The sequence below is a fragment of the Panicum virgatum genome, chromosome 6K (assembly GCF_016808335.1).
Source record: "Panicum virgatum strain AP13 chromosome 6K, P.virgatum_v5, whole genome shotgun sequence".
In the NCBI taxonomy this organism is placed as follows: Eukaryota; Viridiplantae; Streptophyta; class Magnoliopsida; order Poales; family Poaceae; genus Panicum; species Panicum virgatum.
In genome coordinates this window covers 44,085,138-44,107,736 of record NC_053141.1, presented here as the reverse complement: position 1 = coordinate 44,107,736, position 22,599 = coordinate 44,085,138, and the positions used below count along the sequence as shown (strand labels likewise).

General features: G+C 48.3%; 3 protein-coding genes and 1 long non-coding RNA gene across 10 annotated transcripts; 1 reads left to right on the top strand and 3 right to left on the bottom strand.

Annotated features, from left to right (window-relative positions):
* Positions 1-1,176: 1,176 nt before the first annotated feature.
* On the top strand, positions 1,177-5,185 carry LOC120712870. 3 transcript variants are annotated; one of them, XR_005691081.1, is made up of 5 exons: positions 1,177-1,864; positions 2,215-2,321; positions 2,599-4,079; positions 4,595-4,712; positions 4,930-5,185. It is a non-coding gene; the product is annotated as an uncharacterized LOC120712870 (long non-coding RNA). The 3 variants fall into 3 exon arrangements; XR_005691079.1 differs by having other exon boundaries at positions 2,215-4,079; XR_005691080.1 differs by having other exon boundaries at positions 2,212-4,079.
* Positions 5,186-8,327: 3,142 nt separating this feature from the next.
* On the bottom strand, positions 8,328-16,756 carry LOC120712869 (superoxide dismutase [Fe] 2, chloroplastic-like). Of its 4 annotated transcripts, none has more exons than XM_039998785.1 (9): positions 16,474-16,756; positions 15,791-15,874; positions 15,506-15,694; positions 15,149-15,320; positions 14,951-15,024; positions 14,819-14,845; positions 9,613-9,636; positions 9,343-9,496; positions 8,328-8,850 (listed from the first exon to the last, which is right to left on the bottom strand). In XM_039998785.1, the coding sequence occupies exons 1-8, from the start codon at positions 16,672-16,674 to the stop codon at positions 9,371-9,373; spliced, it is 897 nt and encodes a 298-aa protein (XP_039854719.1). In that variant the 5' UTR covers positions 16,675-16,756; the 3' UTR covers positions 8,328-8,850; positions 9,343-9,370. The 4 variants fall into 4 exon arrangements, with proteins under 4 accessions (XP_039854719.1, XP_039854717.1, XP_039854721.1 ...); XM_039998783.1 differs by having other exon boundaries at positions 8,331-9,255; XM_039998787.1 differs by lacking the exons at positions 8,328-8,850; positions 9,343-9,496; positions 9,613-9,636 and adding an exon at positions 9,802-10,012 and having other exon boundaries at positions 14,751-14,845.
* On the bottom strand, positions 9,802-13,123 carry LOC120712868. Of its 2 annotated transcripts, none has more exons than XR_005691078.1 (2): positions 11,925-13,123; positions 9,802-11,711 (listed from the first exon to the last, which is right to left on the bottom strand). XR_005691078.1 is itself a non-coding variant. In XM_039998782.1 (2 exons), the coding sequence occupies exons 1-2, from the start codon at positions 11,948-11,950 to the stop codon at positions 11,015-11,017; spliced, it is 723 nt and encodes a 240-aa protein (XP_039854716.1). In that variant the 5' UTR covers positions 11,951-12,058; the 3' UTR covers positions 9,802-11,014. The 2 variants fall into 2 exon arrangements, 1 of the variants encoding a protein (XP_039854716.1); XM_039998782.1 differs by having other exon boundaries at positions 11,925-12,058.
* Positions 16,757-17,353: 597 nt separating the features above from the next.
* On the bottom strand, positions 17,354-21,852 carry LOC120712867 (methyl-CpG-binding domain-containing protein 2-like). Its single transcript, XM_039998781.1, has 5 exons — positions 21,468-21,852; positions 19,372-19,884; positions 18,750-18,803; positions 18,370-18,536; positions 17,354-17,995 (listed from the first exon to the last, which is right to left on the bottom strand). Exons 2-5 carry the CDS (start codon positions 19,869-19,871, stop codon positions 17,907-17,909), a joined length of 810 nt encoding a protein of 269 aa, XP_039854715.1. The 5' UTR covers positions 19,872-19,884; positions 21,468-21,852; the 3' UTR covers positions 17,354-17,906.
* Between the last annotated feature and the right edge of the window lie 747 nt (positions 21,853-22,599).

The following is a 22,599-nucleotide window of genomic DNA, read 5'->3' as shown; positions in this document are numbered from 1 at the left end:
ACTAACGATGGGATGATGAGTGCGAGGAGTTCTGGACCCTCTCCTTCCACCTCTGGTGCAGGTGCTGGACCTTCCACCTCGTCGTTGAAGTTGCCCACCGATGTGAGCGTAGAGGAAGACGAACGCGGGGAGGTCGCTTCCACCTCTTCACCAAAGACGTGAGCGGGAGAGGGGGGCGAGCTCCAATCCCTTCCATCCTTGGCGATGATGCAGCACTTTCGACATGCCACTGGAGTGCAGCCCACCTCATAGAGTCATCCCTTGCATCGTCGTGCCTCCACTCGTCGAAGATGAATCACGAGATTGACACGAAGGGGTCGCCCCCACTCCGGCGCCGTCAAGGACGAATCACCGGGCGGTGAGAACGACGCACAGGTAGGCCCTCGGGTTGGCGCACCCCTCGGAGAGGACGAATCGCCGGGCGGCGAGATCGGCGCACATGTGGATCCACTTCGCTCCCGACGTGCCTCCGCTCGTCGAGGATGAATCGCCAGGCGACAAAATCGATGCGCGTGTGGATCCCCTTCGCTCTCGACGCGCTTCCCACTCAGCGAGGATGAATCGCTGGCCGGCAGGCTCGATGCAAGTGTGGATCACCCCTCGCTCCCGGCGCACCTCCTACTCGGCGAGGATGAATCGCTGGCCGGCGGGATCGGCGGACGAGTTTGTCTAGAGGCGGAACCAGGAATTTGTTTTTTTATTACTAGGGGAGACCAACCATACTAATTTATATAAAAATTTAATCAAAATTTAAATTTTTTAATGTAAATTTGGGAGCGAGGGCCAGGCCCCTGCCCGCCCCCCTGTCTACGCCCCTGAGTTCATCCCCCTCGCCGTCCCGGTGAGGGTGATGGTGCGGCAGCAAGATTGAAGCGGAGAAATTTGGGGCTCGAGAAAATATCTGGCATGAATCTGCGATGGGGGCGGTGCGGTGGGGAATGGGAAAGTGATCTCAGTAATCAATTTCGAGTGGAGAAACACCACGGAATTCGAAATTCAGAAAGGCACAAACAGTAATACGACACGGGGTATGAAAAAAAGGAAGGTGGGGGTACAGAAGCTGGACTAATAAGGAGCCATCGCTGCTAAAGTCCCGGCGAACGAGCGTCAACTAAGAAATTCGCAATCATCCACGTATTTTACTCCTGTCACCGTCGCAGGCTCGCAGCCCCGATCCTCCAACGCCGCCGAGATCGAGCGCACACGATGCGCTCCGGCAGCGTCGCCGTGCTCCACGTCGCGCTGCGTCGCCGGCCTCCTTGCCAACGCTTCCTACACTCCTTCGGCCTCACGCACGCTCTGCGTCGGCGCGCAGCCTCGGCCAGGAGGTGGCCTCGCTGCACTAGGTTAGGGTCGCCGACGTCGTCGGCATCGGCCCGTCCATGACGGTCAGACCGCTTCGCCACCGAGATCGAGCGCGCGCTGCGCCCCGGCGGCGTCGCCATGCTCCGATCCACGTCCCGCTACATCACCGGCCTTCTTGCCAACGGCGTTGCCGTCCCGGGCCTCCCCTTCCTCGTTGGCGACCATGGTTGGGGGTAGCGTCCTTCTTGTTCTTGGCCGAGGCGGCACGTCACCATCCTCGGCAGTCGTGGCTGTGGCCACGGCTGCAGCCACGGGGACCTCGGCGTCCGCATCCTTGCAGGGCTCACCGTTTATTGCAGGGGCGACGCGTTCCGGTCCTCGACGGCGGCAGTGGTTGGGGCACGGGATCCACGCTCGCCATGGACTCCAGCGCTCGCCGTTTGTGGCCAAGGCGGGCGGCTGCTGCCCCTGGTTGTACACGAGCGCGGCTGGTTCCAGTTTCAGATGGACCCGGAGGCCGTGGCCGCACTGCTAAGGTCGATCTGCACTGAACACTAAGGTCTGCAATTTTTTCTCCTTCTCAATCCATGTCTGCAATTATTGATTATTTAATTGTTATGCTCATTCATTTTTTGTCGGCACATCTTGGAAGGAGAGAATAAGAGAAATGAGGAAGCATCTTTTGTTCCTGCTGGCATGATGAGATAGCATATGCTAGCTACATATTTGTTGAAATGCTTTTCCTTCCCAATGATTTGAAGTGACATGAAAGTAATCTTGAATTAGCCGTTGCTAACTAATAGGTGCAAAACTAGGAAAACTAGCTGTTCCCAGAATCCTTGTTAATTGTGAGGTGCTCTGTACTCATCCACACTTAATTTTTCTGTTTGTTTTGTCTTGAATTAGCAGTTATGTTCTGTTGACATCCATCGAGGCAGTGGTGGAGGACATCAAGAAGGAACTTTTTGGCGTACCAAACAAGGACGGCAAGATACATAATTAATATTACTGGAATAGTGAGTTTAATATTTTTTCCCTTCTATTTGTATTGTGGGCCTCTGAGTAATTGACAATATGATATCCGGCTTCTATTCCATTTAATTAGACTAAATTAGGCTCTATGCAATATCACAACATGAGGGAATTTGCTGATGAACTTATTTGTTTGCTCACTTATTTTAGAAAGAAGACTCTGGTTTTTACTGGAATAGAAATCTTAAGAACTATTAAGTACCCACAAGTCATGGCTTATTTAAGAATGGTGTTATGTCACTAAAAGTTAGCTGTTTTTAGCGAATTGGCTGCGTTGGAAGAAAAGAGGGTACGACTGTGCAAGTAGCAAGAACCAGATGGAGAATTAAACCAGATGGGAGGAGGTATGCTATGTTCATTGTGATCACTGACATTTTCTTAGCCTGACACATCTCATTCAACTTTTCATTTCAAGCATACATTAGCACTTATAAGCTTAAATATGAAGTACATAGAATTAGAAAAAAAAATGTTTATTTCACCTCCAAACCTTGCTTTGGAGCTGCAAATTGTACTCTAATATGATGTTGTTTGACGTGCAATTATGCTTCCAATACTCATTGTCCTGACATGAATTTGGTTCCATCTTCAATCTAGGCACCCTTGATTAACTGCTCTGTTCTAGCTGACTGCTCGGCAGTGGCAACGATAGCACTCAGGGACCTATTGGCTTTTAGGTTATGTACCATTATAATTGCATCAGCAGCTTGGCTCTCTCTCTCTCTCTCTCTCTCTCTCTCTGATTTTTAGGAGCAAGCCCACCACCGCAGGGATATTCAAATATCAGCTTACGCAGGTAAGCATCATAGGACCAGCGAGATTTCAAATGTCAGGTATGTGGAATGCTATTTCTCTCTTTGATGCAACGAAATTAAAGTAAGATACTATTTGCCAAGTTTCTATTTGTTGAAGATTTTGTGACAGAGCTGTCAGAATCCTAAGCTTACTTGATATATTCAGCGGAACTGATTTAACTTGGGGTTTGATGCACTTAATCTTTGGTAACTTCAAGTCATATACTTCCTCCGTCCCAGAAAACAAGTCATCCTAAGAATTTTAGAAAAGATTAACAAGAATTTAAAATGACCACATTTGCCCCTATTTATTATCCATATTTGACAGTAATTGATATTTACATGCATATGCACCTTTCAATTAGGGTAAGATGACTTGTTTTTTGGGACAAATTTTGAATCCTAGAAGAATAACTTATTTTTTGGGACAGAGGGAGTACTCAGGCTTCGATTATATGAGAACTATAATTATGACAAGCTTGCTTGGAGGTCATGGACTCTTAAATAAGCTGCGTGAGAGTACCTCGAGAAACTTGGATGTCTAATGAGTTTAACTGGTCAGTTAGAGAGCAGCTAAATTTTAGAGTCATTTTGAAGGTATTGAACCAGTTAATTCATAAGCACGTTGAATAGTACGAGATCAAAGATATGCCCAAACCAGATTTTGTTGTTTGTTGAGGCACAACACATCGATCTATACACTATTATCGACCCATAGCCTTCACTTATTGCTACATTTTTTTATCTTTTTGTTCAGTATTTTGCCTTTAAAAGGTGCAATCTCTTTGTGCTTCACCAGTATATTTTCATACTGAACTTCTGTACTTTTCTAGATGGATGAATGTGCAACATCTAAGATCATTTCTAACAGATGAACTCATCAAGGCTTTTGAAGATTGGTGGAAGGACATCGGCATTCTCCAGGAGTCTGAAAGTGGTTTTGCAAAGGTAAAAACTGTTGTTTGCCTTTTTTTTCTTTTTGGGTGCGGGAAGCCTACGGCACTGGGTACGCTCTCTTGTGCACCTAGGGTCTCTCTATATTGGAAGTACATATTAAAAGGGGTCACATATGCCAATGCATCCAGCACATCGTTTGATACCAGTAGCAGTTCTTTTTGCTTAGCTGGTATTCATGCGGCATGCAATTTCCAGTGAGTTATCAATTTTCATGGATGCGGATTCCGATGGTATTGTTCTCCCTCTGTCACAAATTTTTATGTTATATATGTTGTGTCTAGATACATATAGTAGAATCTGATGCCCTTGTGTTTAAATTGCTACCTTGTTTTTGGCACCTGCTTGCTTTTGCTTGTTCAATACGCTGTACATGTGGCTAATGTTCTATTTTATGAGTCTTCTTCAAAGTCTTACGGGAATCATAGGTTTATTTGATCCTAGAGTTTATAAGATTACAAGGCAGCTGAAAAGCTTCTAATCGCATCCTTTTAATTGTTCTGTGCCAGTGTGCCTAAAGCTTTAGTGTGTTGTGCTGAAAATCGACAGCTTTCAAATGGAAGGGTAAGTTTTATTGGGACAGATGAAGAGATGTGCTGGAGAGAGGAAGAACATAAAAACTATGGAGTGAGTTGCTTGGCTTGGATGTTTTAACTTTGTAGATGTTAAATCTGTACATTTGGAAAGACTAAATGTTTTTTATTGATCCTTGATAAAAGGAAAAATAGTGGAGTTTAACTTGCTTGTTGAATTTCAATATTAAGGTGTATCGAGAAAAGTTTGTTGAATTCATCTTAGTTTGGTATACTGGTGATGATATCCCTTTCTTCTCTATTTGAAATAGGTTCGGGATGTTTAGATCATTTTTCTTATGATGCTCGGCTTAGGGCTAGACCGGTAGTGGCAACAACGTCAGAAAAGGATGGAACTGGTGTTCATGGAGGAAAAGGTCGTGGACAGCTCACCAAGGAGTTGCTATCATAATTTGTTTTGGTAGCTTATTGGAGTTAAACGTTAAAGAATCTTTGGATCATTGGCATGTGCAATTTATTTTTGGACATGGTGGTTAGAATTTAAAATTGTGGTACCTCTTTCTGATCCGGCTTTGTGTATGATAAGAAAAGAGTGCGCGGAAGTAGTTGGGCCGAAAGTGCTGACATGAATTAGTTAGGCCGAAAACGTAGCGCGCAGCTGCACACGTATGCTGCCCGTGTGTGCGATTTGTATCACATTGCGGACCCAGGATGCGCGTTATCAGCTTATAAGCACGGTGTTTCAGCGCTCTTTTGGGAAAATTGATTTCATAGTATCGAAAGGTTGCTACTTCAGTAAAACACCACAAGAAAATTTTGACTCCGTAAAAATACATTCTATTCTGTGGCTGATGCTGGTTTGTTGTGAGAGAAAAACACTACCGATGATTGCCAGCAGAACAGAGTGATAGTTACCCCGCCGCCCATGAACTTTACCGTCAAGCGCTTTCCTCGTGGACGGCGGCGAGGTGAGGCATTAGCTTGTTAATTATATATTTTTTCATATATATATATATATTGAATATTTTTCTATTTTTATCACAACTGAGATCTTGTTTTGTTTTCACCATATATAGCTTTTATAATTTTTTAAAAGTGTTTGTTGCAACTAAAATTTTAAGGTGATTATTTTTTACGAAACATTGTTTTTTAAATATGTGCCGCACGCACCCTACTAGTTGAATAAATGGCCGTGGGGTACAAACCTTGGACGCGAAGGAAACTAAGTCATGGATGCATGCAGATGCAGATATAGAAATTAAACCAACTCCACCATTTTTTCTGGTCTAGTACATGTGATCGATGCAAGGGTGCTTCCTAGGTGACACCCTTGGCATCGACAAATTGTGTCCTCTCCTGCGTTTGTTGTTCTATAAATACGAGCCCATCTGCATCCATTGCTCTGCACAAGGTAGAAGAGAGCTCAAGTAGAACTGTAGAAGTAGTAGTTGCAGCAGAGGTTCACCTGCGGCCGCAGAGGGGAGGAGGAGGACGACGAGAAGCGAGCGAGCGAGAATGTACAACGCGCCACCGCAGCAGGACATGTCCTACTACGACCACTGCCAGAAGCACCACGAGAAGGGCTGCCTCTACGCCTGGTACGTGAGCTAGAGGACACCCTTCTCCTTTCGCCGTTTTATTCAGCCGTGCAGTCAGTTTGGCTACCGGATTTCAGAGCTAGGGAGCTGCAGGGGTTCTGATCGAGAGCCAGTGGTTCAGCACATGTTCATCAGAATTCTGAATCCAGCAAAGCGTCCGCGGCCTGAACAAAGAACGGCGATGCGGACGACTTGCTGAATCCAACAACAACAAGCTTGCTGGTGCCGCCGTGCCGTGCCGCCGCGCTCTCAAGATCCACCGCACGCCGCCACGCCGCGCACGCACTTGGCACGGCCGTCCAGCTGCCGCGCCCTCAGCGAACCTAGTCCGCCACCCACCCAGCGGTCGAAGGCGTCCACCAGTAGTACACGCCCAGAGCTTCCGTCCGTCGAACTGCGCGCACCGCCGCGACGGCGACGCCGTCGATACGACGACTGCACCATGTCCGCGGCAAGCTGGAACATGTCGCGAACAATTCTGGACCCGGGACGGCGTGGCGGGGCGGCCGTATCGCCAATGGCGCCGGCTGGGTCGGACCGCAGAGTGGACGGTATTTCGTCTAGCGTCCGGGGTGGACGGTAAATGAAATACCGTCCACCCCTGGGCCTCTCCCGACCGTTGGATCCGAAGCGTGCGGTTGTGATCGCCGCAGATAGGGAGCGAGGCCCGCACCCACGCCGTCCGCGCGACGTGCTGCCTGCCGTCGACCCTTCGACGAAGCGCTGCCAGGCCAGCGGCATCCGCGAGCTTCACGCCGGCACCGGCACCTGCGCGGCGGCGCCGGCGACTCTGTTCGCTTCCACGCCGTGGGCAGGCCGGTGGCGCCGGGCGGCGGGCGCGGCCATCCCCTCGCGAGCGCCGCCGCCGGGCAGTAGCTTCCTCCCGTCGTCTTGTCATCTTGAACGCGTGCGCCTCCACACGGCGCTCGAATGACGTCGAGGAAGCACGCCGTGGTGATGCGCGGCGGCGCACCATGCACGGACCATGTGCAGAGGGGCCATGAAGAGAAGGGATGCATCTACGCATTGGTAGAATCCGATTCAGTTTCAGAGTCCAGTTTCAGTTACATGGCCTGAAACTTCAGCTGGCTGATCGTTCACTCTTTATCTTTTCACCTTGTTTCACCATCTAACATTCACTACCGTTATTCACTCACGATATCATTTGACTTTATTTATTTGGACGTGAAATCGTTGATCAATCGTTAAGCATCTTGCTCTGAAAGTTTTCTTTGTGCTGAACTAACTCTGCTCCCTCTCATGTGTCTGCTCAACTGCCCTTCACTCGCAGCATCTTCACGGCGCTGTGCTGCTTCTGCTGCTACGAGACCTGCGAGTGCTGCCTCGACAGTAATCGGTGATTTGCCTGGTTATAAAGATTAATCTGCGAGTGCTGTCGACTGCCTCTGCCGCTGCTGCAACTAGGCCGCAGATGATTTGGCAGCCTGCTTCCTTTAGTCTGGTTTTAAAGAACGTGATAGAGCATGTCGTAGTAGATGAAGAGAGCATGTTCTGTCAGTAACTCAGTATGAGCATTCGTGTGTCCTGAACAAGATTCTACTATAGTACTGTAACCAACCATGGTTTGAACTGCCGCATCGTATTATCCGATTCAGATTCAGATTCTGAACCCATCTCATTCGTTAGCCTGAATTTATCATTAGAACCGTCTGTCATGTCTGCGAGCCCACACTCGTATCTGCTTTAAAGTGTAAAAATTAGCTTCGCAACTTAGCAAAGGCATCGTTTGAGAATCTGGTGAAAGGCTACTGAGCTTGAACAATGGACCCCACCTTTTTATGATCAATGTGAGAGCACAACATCCACCAATTGGTTCGGTACCGGACGAGCAATATGAACGTTAACATCAGGGAAACAGAGCAACTGGGAAAGAGTATCGATGCTTTTGTCAGCTGGAAATTCTCAATTACAGTTTATTTGTACCGAATTCGTTGAGAATGTCTGCTCAAGATCAAATGGTTTTGATACATTTCTTACTGGGCTCCCATTTGTTAGGAATTTCCCACTGAATTTTTACTGTATTGGCTTACTGTGCTGTTAAAAATTATGTAGTTTTGCAATGTTTACAGTCTCGTGCGAAGTAGCAAGGATAATGAAATATTCCAATCCACAAAGTCAACTTCTTTCTACTAAGAATCACACTTGCAGTGTCTAACAAACACAAAAGATTTCCCTACAATCCAAAATTATTAGGATTCCTCAACCAATAAAACAAAAAAATGGTTCCATTCCGCTACAACAAAACGCTGGTCGCTGGCACAACTATGTCCTGAAAACTTAGAGCTGAATCTATTAAAACTTCAGTCTGGGCGCTTGTTCTGAAGAATAGCCGCCTAGAGAAAGTGCTATGGCTTCATAGCCCAAGTTGGACATTGCCCAACACCATAATCTACATGCTCCCAAGTGTCTAAAGCTGCTTTGTTGCGTGTCTTGAAATTGGATGCTGACTTCCTTGTAGCAACAGCCAAGGCCCAAGGGCAATGGTGAAAACCCAGAAGCTTATCTTTTAAGTTCATCGTGTATACTGCAATAGGGAGATAAGCAACTCTTATGCAGCTTTTCCAACTTTCTGCTTGCTCCTGCAGGATTTGACCTGACATCTTCGCAGGATACCTGTTCAGTGGATGAAAACAAGGGATCAAACTTTTAAACGGCTGAACAACAAACAACTTGATAGGGGATATTAAATACAGTAGCTTCTTTTATATGAGATGCCAAAGGGAAAATAATTGGACCATCTGCATTCTGCAATCCTCAAGTAGGCTGTAGCCTGAATAATTTATGCTGACATACAGTGGACGCAAGAATATTGCATCAATCTGGTGTTTCTCATGTGAGAAAGACAGCCTCAGACTGCCAAGTTCTCAGTTCAGTTGCAGGTTAAGCCCCATAACAACTCACCACAAAACATTAACTAAAAATAGAAAAAGAAAGACAAATGTTTGAATGAAGCCTTGTTGTTCCATGAGAAAGAGCATTAAATAATCCATGGATGTTCTGGATTGAGTGTTTCCATTACTGCAGAAAATAATGACAACCCTCAGTCTAGTTACATGATTAAGCTGCACATATTACCAGGTTTGCTTCAAAGTCCTGAATCCTTACCTGATAATAACCAGGGTGTATCTGTATCTCATGCCACTGGGATATTTGGCTCACCAAGGTTCACAAAAGACTCAGCACGCATCATGCGCAGAGTGACAGTGTCCCAAGAGATGAGATGGTCCATAAAGTTTGTAATATATGTTCGTCTATCATCCTGCAAAGTTGAAAAAGGAAGCACCACAGATGTTTTCTGCTAAATTAGAACTGACTTGCCAAATATAAAAATAGAACTAACTTTTAAGTACACAAAAAAAGAGAGGTGGAGCATACCTTGTAGTCTAAGTAGTAAGCATGCTGAACAAAAAAAAAAGGAGAGATGTCAATATTTGGTGTCATGTACGGTCGCACATATACAAGGCGGAGGCGCGCTCGCGACGTGCGCTGGACGGCTGAACGCGCGGAACGTGCGCGCGGCGAGCCATCTTCTAGTGGCTAGTTAGGAAAGCTAGGATTGTTATCAGTTTTGGTTCCTAGGGTTACGGAGGGATTTCCTCCAGTTGGTTTGTGGGCCGCCGGCCATATATATGCTGTAACCAGACTCTCGAAAGGCAAGCAAGATTGTTATCCCTAATCTCTTTCTCATCTCCAACCAAAGCCTGCGGCTGAGGGGCAAAACCTCGCCGGAGAAGACGGATCGCGACTACGAACTACGTAGTCGGGGTCCCGCTACCCAAGGATTCCACGTCCTTGACAACCTGGTATCACGATCTAGGCGATCCAACTCTTCCCGCGCCTCCTCGCCACCACCGCCAGCCGCCGCTTCATCTAGTTCCTGTCGTGCCCCATCACTCCCACCTCGCCGCGCCGCCATAGGTGACGCCGCCGCCAACGATGCCTTGCAGGCCACCCTGGACTCCCTGGCCGAGTCTCTCAAGCTCCTCCAGACGACCGTGGAGGCCAACGCCCTGGCCATCCAGCGCCTGGAAGCCGCACGTGCTCCGCCAGGCGGCTCGTCGTTCTCCTCCGGGACAAGCGAACATCATCAGGATCGACCGCCGCGTCTCCAAAAACTCAACTTCCCATGCTATGACGGCAAGTCCGATCCGCTGATCTTCATCAACCGCTGTGAATCCTACTTTCACCAGCAACAGATCATGGAGGAAGAGAAGGTCTGGATGGCGTCGTACAACCTCGAGGAGGGCGCCCAACTCTGGTACTATCAAGTTCAGTAAGACAAGGGCACTCCCTCGTGGCGCCGCTTCAAGGACCTTCTCCAGCTGCGCTATGGGCCGCCGCTCAGATCCAATCCGCTCGGCGAGTTGGCGGCATGCCACCGCACCGGGTCTGTGGCGGAGTACCAGGAAAGGTTCCAAGCACTTCTTCCCCGTGCCGGCCGTCTGGACGAGGCACAGCGCGTCAAGCTGTTCACCGCCGGACTACTTCCGCCGCTCAGCCATGATGTGGAGATACACAACCCACAGTCATTGGCGACGGCCATGAGCCTCGCTCGCCGGATTGAGCTACGCAACAGCTACGCCGCGCCGGCCCCACGCGCGCCCCAGCGCGACCGGCCACTCTTGCCAACACCGGCACCGCGTCTAGCCCTGCCGGCACCCGCAACGGATACGGCGCCCAAGCATGCGCCTGCCACGGTCACGGTGGAGGGCCGGCCAGTTCGCAGATTGACTCAGGCGGAACAGGAGGAGAGGCGCCGCCTGGGCCTCTGCTATAACTATGATGAGAAATTCGGCCGCGGCCACAACAGGGTCTGCAAGCGGCTATTTCTCCTCGATAGCGCCATCGAGGACGACCCGGAAGACGACGTTGCTGATGAGGAGATCGCCACCAACGAGTCCCCGCACATCTCCCTCCACACGATCGCCGGCGTCTCCGTCCGCGACACCATGCAGATCAGGGTGTCCGTGGGCGCCGCCGTCTTCACCGTGCTCCTCGACTCAGGCTCCACACATAACTTCATCGCCGAGGAAGCGGCTCTTCGTTCCGGCCTACCCATGCAGCGGCGTCCATGGCTCACCACGACGGTGGCGAACGGTGAGCGCGTCACGTGCCCGGGCGTTCTTCGGCACGCCCCGTCGTCATCGGCGACGACACGTTCTGCGCCAACCTCTTCGTGATGCCGCTGGCCGGATACGATCTGGTGCTCGGTACCCAATGGCTGGCGGCGCTGGGGCCGGTGCTCTGGGATTTTGGCGCCCAGACCATGACCTTCCAACGACACGGGCGCACAGTGTGCTGGGCGGGCGGGCCGAGCACTGGAGAACTGAGCCTCGGGACGGTGACAGCCAGTGACTCCCTCCTGGTGGAACTCCTGGACTCTTTTGGGGACGTCTTCGCTGAGCCCTCGGGGCTGCCCCCCAAGCGCGCACACGACCATCGCATCACCCTCAAGACGGGCGCGCAGCCGGTGGCCGTCCGGCCATACAGATACCCTGCGGCCCACAAGGATGAGCTAGAGCGGCAGTGCGCTGCCATGATCGCTCAGGGCATCGTCCGACGCAGCAACTCGCCGTTCTCCTCGCCCGTCATCCTCGTCAAGAAGCCCGACGGGTCGTGGCGATTCTGCATCGACTACCGCGCCCTCAACGCGCTCACCGTCAAGGACGCGTTCCCCATCCCCGTGGTCGACGAGCTTCTCGATGAGCTCCATGGGGCACGGTTCTTCACCAAGCTGGACCTACGTTCCGGATACCACCAGGTGCGCATGCGGACGGAGGACGTTCACAAGACCGCGTTCCGCACCCACGACGGCCTCTACGAGTTCCTGGTGATGGCGTTCGGGCTCTGCAACGCTCCGGCGACATTCCAGGCTCTCATGAACGATGTACTTCGCCCCTTCCTCCGTCGTTTCGTTCTTGTGTTTTTTGACGACATTTTGATATATAGCAAGACTTGGGCGGATCATCTTCGCCATCTCCGCGCCGTCTTCTCCGAGCTGAGGCGGCACCAGCTCTTTGTAAAGCGCAACAAGTGCGCTTTCGGCGTCCCGTTTGTCTCCTACCTCGGGCACGTCATCTCCGAGGCCGGTGTGGCCATGGATCCGGCCAAGGTGCAGGCCATCGTCGATTGGCCGGCGCCGCGCTCGGTCCGTGCGGTCCGTGGCTTCCTCGGCTTGGCGGGGTACTACCGCAAGTTCGTCCACAACTACGGCACCGTTGCCGCACTGCTGACAGCCCTCCTCAAGGACAGCTTCGCCTGGGACGACGCGGCAGCCGCGGCGTTCGCGGCGCTCAAGATCGCGGTCACCACCGCCCCGGTCCTCGCCATGCCGGACTTCGCCAAGGCCTTCGTCGTCGAGTGCGACGCGTCGTCGCACGGGTTCGGCGCGGTGCTCGGCCAGGACGGCCACCCGGTCGCCTTCTTCAGCCGACCCGTCGCACCCCGTCACCGCGCCCTTGCAGCCTATGAGTGAGAACTCATCGGTCTCGTCCAGGCTGTTCAGCACTGGCGGCCATACTTGTGGGGTCGTCGCTTCATCGTCAAGACGGACCACTACAGCCTCAAATACCTCTTCGACTAGCGCCTGGCCACGATACCCCAACACCATTGGGTCGACAAACTGCTGGGGTTCGATTTCTCCGTCGAGTACCGGTCGGGCGCGTCGAACACGGTGGCCGACGCTCTCCCGCCGCGACGACGACGACGGCGCCCTGCTGGCGATCTCGGCGCCCCGCTTCGACTTCATCACACGCCTTCGACACGCCCAGGCCACGGATCCGGCCCTGGTCGCCATCCACGACGAGGTCCGCGCGGGTACACGCGCCGCTCCCTGGTCGGTGATCGACGACATGGTCGCCTACAGAGGGCACCTTTATATACTGCCGGCCTCACCCCTTTTGCAGGAGATCATGACCGCCGTGCATGAGGACGGCCACGAGGGTGTCCACCGCACGCTGCACCGCCTCGGACGCGACTTTCACTTCCCCAGCATGCGGCGCTTGGTGAAGGACTTCGTGAGGGCGTGCACGACGTGTCAGCGGTACAAGTCCGAGCATTTGCACCCGGCGGGACTGCTGCTCCCAATGCCCCCTCCGTCGTCTGGGCGGGCATCGGCATCGACTTCGTGGAGGCGCTACCACGGGTGCACGGCAAGACGGTCATCCTCTCCGTCGTGGACCGCTTCAGCAAGTACTGCCACTTCGTTCCCTTGGCTCACCCGTACACTGCCAAGACTGTGGCGCAGACCTTCTTCGCCGACGTCGTGCGCCTCCACGGCATCCCGCAGTCCATCGTCTCGGACCGCGACCCGGTGTTCACTTCGACATTCTAGCGCGAGCTCATGCGCCTCGTGGGCACGAAGCTGCACATGACGTCCGCCTTCCACCCTCAGTCCGACGGCCAGACGGAAGCCGCCAACCGAGTCATCGTGATGTACCTGCGCTGCTTCACCGGCGATCGTCCCCAACAATGGATGCGCTGGCTGCCGTGGGCTGAGTATATCTACAACACATCCTACCAGTCCTCGCTCCACGAGACGACGTTCCATGTGGTCTACGGCCGCGACCCGCCCACCATCCGCTCGTATGAGCCGGGTGAGACTCATGTGGCTGCAGTCGCCCAGGAGATGGAAGCACGTGAAGCTTTCCTCGCCAATGTGCGTTATCGCCTGGAGCAGGAGCAGGAGCAGGCGGTGCAGAAGCGCTACTACGACCGCCAACACCGGCCGGTGTCCTACCAGGTCGGCGAGTGGGCTCTCCTTCGGCTTCGTCAGCGGGCTGCGGCGTCCCTTCCGTGCACCACCACGGGGAAGCTCAAGCCCCGCTTCGTCGGCCCCTATCGCGTCACCGAGCTCATCAACGAGGTTGCTGTTCGCCTGGAGCTTCCCCAGGGCGCCCGTCTGCATGATGTGTTCCACGTGGGCGTCCTCAAGAAGTTCGTCGGCACGCCCCCGGCCTCGCCTCCTGCGCTTCCCGCCATCCACCACGGTGCGGTGGTTCCTGAGCCTCTCCGGGTCGAGTGCACTCGTTTGGCACGCGGCGTTCGTCAGGTGCTCGTCCATTGGCGCGGCGAGATGGCAGAGTCGGCTACATGGGAGGACCTCGACGACTTCCGCGACAAGTATCCGGCATTTCAGCTCGAGGACGAGATGGACCTCGAGGGGGGGGAGAGATGTCATGTACGGTCGCACATATACAAGGCGCAGGCATGCTCGCGACGTGCGCCGGATGGCTGAACGCGCGGAACGTGCACGTGGCGAGCCATCTTCTAGTGGCTAGTTAGGAAAGCTAGGATTGTTATTAGTTTTGGTTCCTAGGGTTACGGAGGGATTTCCTCCAGATGGTTTGTGGGCCGCCGGCCATATATATGCTGTAACCAGACTCTCGAAAGGCAAGCAAGATTGTTATCCCTAATCTCTTTCTCATCTCCAACCAAAGCCTGCGGCTAAGGGGCAAAACCTCGCCGGAGAAGACGGATCGCGACTATGAACTACGTAGTCGGGGTCCCGCTACCCAAGGATTCCACATCCTTGACATTTGGCACAAAGTAGGATTTGGAAACTTGGAGTCAATGTCCTTACCTCCCATAAGTCTAGGCTGGCAATTGGCTGCAAGAAGAGAATATGGGATGTCATTGCGAAGTATATACTAAAAATGTTACTCTAAATATTTCAATGTATACATCAACAGAAAAAGCAGTCTAGTAAACATACAATATCGCCAAAAGCAAGTGGGGAGATGGCATTTCTTGTATGGACCACTGAAAGTTTTCTCTCATTTCTCTTCACTGCAACAAACATTCAGCAGAATATAACCTAAACTTAGAAATTAGCTTTAGAAATAGCACACCAGAAAATCAGCAAGTTTGATCAATACTGCCTGTACATGAAAGATAATGGAAGGAAACTTACAGAGAAGCCAAACCCAACCAGACCCCAATAGTTGTAAGGCTGAGGAAATAAACTCTTCCCTGAAATTAGTAAACGAGCCAAAATCCTTTTCAATCTGCTGCAAAACACCTCCCTCAGGTAAGCCACCACCTTCTGGTTGCATTGATTCCCAGAAGAAGTGATGGTTCCAGACCTGCAAATCAGAAGACAGAAGGTTGAAGCTCTGAAAACTATCATCTGTTGGTCAAAGCACAACATGCGGTATTTTTGCACTACCCCCCCCCCCCCCCCAACACACACACACCCCAATAATGAAAACAAGTGACACGAAGCAAATGGGGTATGAAAACAAACTTCAATAAATCATCAACAAATTACCTGCGCTGCATTATTATATTCTGGTAATGGATTGCCATTGTTGTACGCTTCTTTTATCAGCTCCTCCAGAGTGTATCCATACAGCGGGCTGCTAGCAAGCTGCTTATTTAAGCACTCCACATAATCCCGATGGTGTTTACCCCAATGAAGTTCAACTGTTCTCCTGCTCATATAAGGTTCCAGAGCCTCCTGAACATCAAACCACAAAAGCAACCTAAATGTTAAAATTTTGACGCTCTCGTAATGACAGCACCCAAATATGTTTAGAAAGCTCACAGTACATACCAGTTTATATGGCGGAGTTGTGAGCCCATAATAGGACACAATTTTTGAAAATCTACAAGATAGACCACCCTGCCTCCGTATTCTCTGCAATAAACACCATGCACAAACAGAACCTCAATATCTAGCATGTCGAGCAGCAGCTTAGAGTCTTAACTAAACCAGCAATATCGATGTGTCGCGTTCTGTGCCCAACTGCACATTATAGGCAACAGTGAGTGTAGAGCAGAACAATGCAATATCTGACTGTTCCAAGCAAAGGAATGCTGCCCAAAAGAAACAATTAATTGAAATGATCTTTCGTAGTCCAGCTCAATTTAATCCTCACACACTCACATAGGCATTTACAAAATCATACAGTACATTTTTAGAGTTTTAGAACTTACAGCACTTTTTTTTTGAACGAAAACACATCCTGCTTTTATAGAAAGCGAAGAACTTACAGCACATAAGCATCAAGAACCGTAAAAGAGCGCAGAGTGACAATATAATTATTCAATAAACCAATGCATGCTTCCATTCCATGGGCCAGCTTACAAACCAGCAAGTACCCAGTCAGCTCCAAAACTGAGTTTCTAAACTCCAACACAATTTATCGCCAGCAGAAGACAACAAGCCAGAAATTCTGGTGATTTGGTAAGTAAATAAGATAACTTGAAACAAACCCTGAACCAATTTGAGCATACCTGCTTGCGCGTCCAGTCAGATTGGAGTGTGGCCACAGCTGGCGCGAGGGAGGCGACGGGGCGCGCGGGAAGGGCGGGTTTCCTGGATGAGGTGAGGGGTAGATTAAGGATTAGGGCTTGCGGGGCCTTGCGGTGTTGGACAAGCAGGAGTGGTTGGGGAGGCGAGGGGAGCGAGAGGAAGAGCAGCGCCGGCGGCGGCATGTCGCCGAATGGGTTGCGGACGAGTAGACGGGCGCGGACGACGGGGTGGGAGGTGCCGAGAGGGTTTATCTTGTGGGTTTTCTGCCAAAAAAAAAGGAGGGTTTATCTGGTGGCACATACTAGCAGTAACTATGAAGATTTTATATCCGTTTAATGTTCTGAAATCCGTTTTTTATATCCGTTTAATCAAAGCCGGGATCAATGTTATCCCTTAAATTAAGAACTGGCTAGCAAAGGATTTATTAGCAGGAAATAAAAAATTAGTCAATTTTCTTCTCACTGCTCCTTCTATTTTTATTTACATATCATATTAAATTTGTCTTAAGTCAAATTTGACAAACTTTGACTAAATTTCTAAAAAAGTAATAATAATTAAAATATCAAATTTATTTTATTGAATCCACCATAAACTATACATTGATAGTGCATATGTTGGATAGTATAGTTGTTATATTTTCTATAAACTTGGCTAAAATTTGCTAAGTTTTTTAGGACAAACCTAATACGATATGTAAATAAAAATGGAGAAAGTATTTGCAGAGTTACACGTTATTATAATTTAATTAGTCGAAACGCAACTGTATTGTTACACTAATATTGTACTCTAAGAATCTACACTTAAAGCCTGCACACATTATATCAAAAATCTTATTATTTTTATAAAAAAAGTGCACATAAATTCAAACTGATTGTGTGACGCAGCAACTAAGATGCAAAATTATGTATGTGATGTACTCGAGCATTGACTGGCCGAACAGCGAGTCAAGCCTTCAGAATACACAACGGTGGGGGACTTCCCAAACCAGTAGCGACAACGGGTATCACTATCAGGCCCTCCACAATATTGGTATAGAGTGATGCTTCAAATGGAGAGAGAAGAAATTAGCATAACTTAAACCTTCCCACTAATAAGCTAGACGACACGTTCTTGCCGTCCCAAAATCTCTCCACAGTTTTCATCATCATCAGACCGAGACTAGCGCCGATCGGAGCAGCGTTCAGGTAGCACAGATCGCCAGAGCAGCGTTCAGTTAGCTGTGCTACGGCCTACTACGGGGACCTAAGTTATTAATTTTTCAGTCCTACTACTAGTGAAAGCACCATCTACAGTTTCGCATCACTGAACTCGAACGCCGTCCAAATGTCAGACACTGCGCATGCCGGATGCAGGGTTGTTGGGCTAGGCGGCCGGCGCAGGCGGCAGGCTCCCAGGCTTCGCCGGCTCCGGCGGTTCAGATGGTACCACCTTCATGCTGATCTTCGTTGTATATCACCAGCTGCTTGTTGTTCTCCAGTGGAGCTGCCCAGGAGATGGGTTGCCCTGAACCAAGAAACAGAACATGGGATCAGATGGTTGAGAATATTGAGCATGCAATCAGGTGAATGTCGAAATACTAGTCCATGTCAGAAAGCGAATGTCCCAGGCACAACTGTATCTGTACATGAACAACCGATTGGATATAGCATATGGATGCAGTTGGAAAACAAATGTCCTGAAGCTATAACACATCAACCAATAGCATAGTAACAAGCCATCTGGCAAAGCGTTCGTTTACTTCTACATTTTGGCAAATATTGAGGTCATGAATTCAACAGATGGTTTCAAAGACATACCCATGCCCCCAACCAAAAAGGCAAACTAGAAAACATTGAATGTAGGATGTCCAATTTATGTAATACACATTAGCACATTACCTTCTTCCAGTTGGAGAAGTTTACTTGATCCTGTATGGGTGAAGCCACTTTGGCTTGTCTGGGAACGCTTTCTAACATAGTCCTTTTGCAGTGGTGCCGGTGCCTTGAATGAAAAATGAGATAACTCCACACCTTGTGCGACGTATTCTGGATGCTCTGCGAGGTACCTATCCAAGCATGGAATTAAAAGAATTAGAGAACTAGTATAAAATTGCTACCACTGATCAACAATTTTGGGAATAATTGTAGGCTGGTAGATAGCCATTAATTGCATGTAGTCCACAATCTACATGCATATAAAACTGGACATGAGCACTAATATATTTAAGGGAAGAGGTTAAAATGAGAGTTGAGTAGTTGACCAAAAGGACTTGACATACTTCTCAACTTCATTCGTTGATCTCAGTTGAACTCCAGTAGGGGACCTATAGTACCTGAAATCATGAATAAACATCAATAAGCACTCTACCAATGTATCCGAAATGTCACATATATTGGTTACAGATCATAGGAACACAAATTATGCAGCAGGGTACATACGTTACCTCTTTCCAGTATTTCCATCCCCAACACAAATCTTCAACATAAGTGATGGGGGAAGAAAAATAGTATAGAAAAATGACAATGCTAGAACAACATAAACATGGTAATAACATGAATCTGGGTGAGGATTTGACTGCAGTAAACAACATCGGCTGCAGCCTGCCGGTATAAATATATTGATTGAAGGGGAACTGGTTTGTGTAATATTAAACTACAATACAAATTACTCCCATTCCTTTAAGCAATTAAAAGTTAGTTTTTTTATTTGTTTGTTGCCATGGACTAGGAACTTAGATCATAGATTATGTCAGCCAGGGGAAATGCAACAGACAGCACAAGTATGCATATGAGTTCAAAAGATCCTGGGAAGTAAGTAATAACTACGATTCCATTTGTTCAGAAATAAGCTGTCAGCCTAGAAAGCATTTAACTAGGTTAGACGAGAAAAATATTACTCACACATCAGCAAATTTTGTGCTTCCTTCGCCTCTTATCTTAATTAACCTTTCCCATCCTTGAGGAGCCTGTGCAATGTCAGGTTTATCAATTGCCCAAAGCTTGCTGCCATCCTGAGATACATCTGATGGATCATTGCATGTCACATCAGGCTTCCACTCACGGGCTTTTTCACAGACAAAAGGATCTTCTCGAATTCGCTCTCGAATTTCTTCATACTTCTCTTTTGTTGAAATAAGTCTCCATTTCTGGCATTTAGCACATTGAGCAGCAAAGGCTCCAATATTCACTGATGCACGCTTTGATGTCTTTGATGGCTTCGATGGTTCAAGTGACCAATGGTTTCCACTCTGCTCATCTTGTCCCCTAACACTTTTGTCATTCTTATAAATGACTATTTGATGCAATGCATTGTCACACTGGTTACCATCTTTATCAGATGTCTTTTGTCTCTTCCAAGATGGTGGAGGATTGATCATGGGTTTTTCTGGGTTTGACTCCATATTTCTTAGGGACCTATTGAAAGTGATAGTAAAAAAAATTAATGTTAGAAGCTAAAATCTAGCTTGAAAAGACAATGAGTAGATATGCAAAATATACGCAGTTCAACTATAGCATTAGCCAAGATCTAACATATTGTAACTGTTGCACAAAAATAAGGTCTGAGCCTCTTAGGTCAGTGGCAATGTCAGTATGATGCTATAGCCTGCCATGGGCTTTGGAATTTGGAGAAAGGATCCAGAGAAAACATAATTTACAGAGGTCACTGCTAATAAGTTCTCTATGATGTGCTAAAGGAAGCATCTGCATAAACACATGATTAACTAGTATTTTCACATCCTTTTCATTTTGGTAGTATAAGGTTAGTTAATATACTGTAGAAATATCCAACATTTACAACTAACTAGAGGCAGTGTAACATCCTAAGATCTGTAGGCTAGATACTAGGAATCATTACTGCCTCCTTAGTAATGGGGCCTAACCAGTCAGGTTCACCAAGTTACTTTTCTCCAAACAAGGTATTTCTTGAATCAAAATGGAAATTTGTACATCAGGTTCACTATGGTATGGCATAAATTCTGAGCATTTAACAACTGAAGTACTGAACTAACTAGCACAACATAATTATGAAGATTCCTCAGCTCGACTCCAAGATATCTCTAGCAATAAAAATATTTACGAAGATGGTTCCTCATTAGTAAGCTTAGGAAATTGCCAATCTGATCCAGTTACAATGAGGTCCTCCATAACTTCCTATACACTAAGTAGAGCTAGTGCAGCACATACGAATAACCCTAGGTTAGATATAATCCATCATTAGCAACAGAAACACAGCATTAAGTTGCCAAAGCTATGTCAGCATTCCAATAACGTTAAGTTAAAGAGAAACGTTAAGAAGCTAAATTACTTGTTTCTTGCAAGCCTCTGAGCCACTTTCTTAGACTTGAACTTGTATGAATGTGTTTCAGAATTTTCAGACACAAAACATGTTTAAACCCGTCCATCAGCTATGTGCAAAATGGAAGGGTGAACAATAAATGATTCACAGACCTTCTGTTCATCCTTTTCTGGAAAAGGCGACATAGGTGAGTTTACCTTGGTCGGGAAATAAAACCAGCATTTCAATACCAATAACACATGCCCCTGGTATTCAAACAGTAGAGTGCTAATCAAACCAACATCACAAATCATGATGCCCCCCCCCCAACCCTGAATCACACACACTTCTATTTTGTATTTTCACCTCTTTCAGGATTGCAAAACATGAATCCTATCTTCTGTAGCCCTAATATCCTAAACCAAAATCCATCAGGATTTAGGCGTGTGAACACTCCAAGCACAATTATTTGGCCGCCTTGTTAGCAGGGGAACACGACTGGAAGGTAGAAACTAGAAACAACACAGGCGCATAATAACACATCCATCAGCACAAACTCTACCTAACATTCGATACAATACGATGCTAACACGAAAGTCCACCAGCAGAAATCTACAACCCAAAAAAAACGAAGCGAAATGCGGTGTGTGTGAGACTGTGAGTACCGCAAACAAAACCACAGTGATCAACAGCAGACACGAGGAGGGAGCGGAGCGTGTACTTGTAGCGCTCCCAGTAGCGGCTGCGGGGCGGCCAGATGGGCTGGTCGTTCTCCACGGGAACCTCCGGAGACGGGGCGGAATGCGGGGGTGACGGCGGCTCGCCAAGGCGTGCGTCGCAGGCGGCGTCGAGCCGCCGGAAGAGCTCGGCCCGGCGGGGATCGCGTCGAGCCGTGGTGTCCGGCGGGGGCGGAGCGCGCGTGGGCGCGCCTCGACGTACTCCGGCTTGCTCGCGGGCGCCGCCGCGGCCCGCGGGAGCTTCGGTGACCTCGGCGCCCGCGCCTACGCGCGCGCCGTGCAGTACAGAGGAGCGGACCGATTGGCTGGCCCTCTCTTTGGTTTACGAGCCGAGTGGTGACTGAAAAATTGAAAAAATTTCTTGTTGAATTTTACAGAGAGAATACATTTATGGTTTCAGGCCAACTACTCAGAAAGTTCTGGACTCCCCAAAAAAAATACTCCCTCCGTTTCAAATTATAAGTCATTTCAAAAAATTTAGAGAGTCAAACCATCTCAAAGTTTGATCAAAATTATGGAGAGAAATATAAAAATTTATGACATCAAATAGGTGCACTATGAAAATATAGCTAATAAAGAATCTAATGATACTTAATTGGTATCATAAATGTTATTATCTTGTCATATAAATTTGGCCAAACTTGAAAATTTTTGATTCGACAAGATTCTTGAAATGACTTATAATTTGGAACGGAAGTAGTATATCATGATTTATTTTTATAAAAATTTAAAATATATAATATTTAACAAACTTTACGGAGCAGTAGTAGTAGTTGCTGTAAAATTCAGAGCGGCGAATCATACAAATCACGATGCACTAAGGACAGGAAGCTTTGCTTATCTCTAGTACGGATCCTATTTTCGAGGTTCGAGATGTGCAGTTAATTTGATCTGTAATTGACAAAAAAATAATAAAGAACACATCAGCTGGGATTCTGAATATAGTTTCATAAAAAAGATATCAATTAAACGGTCCCATACGTAAATATAGCCATCGGCTATAGAGCCTATTCATGGATAACAGTTGGAATTGAGAGCAAATCTAAGTGTAAAGAAACACATCTTGCTTATTAAATTCAACTTATCATCACCATTAGTCGGATTGGATTTAACCGA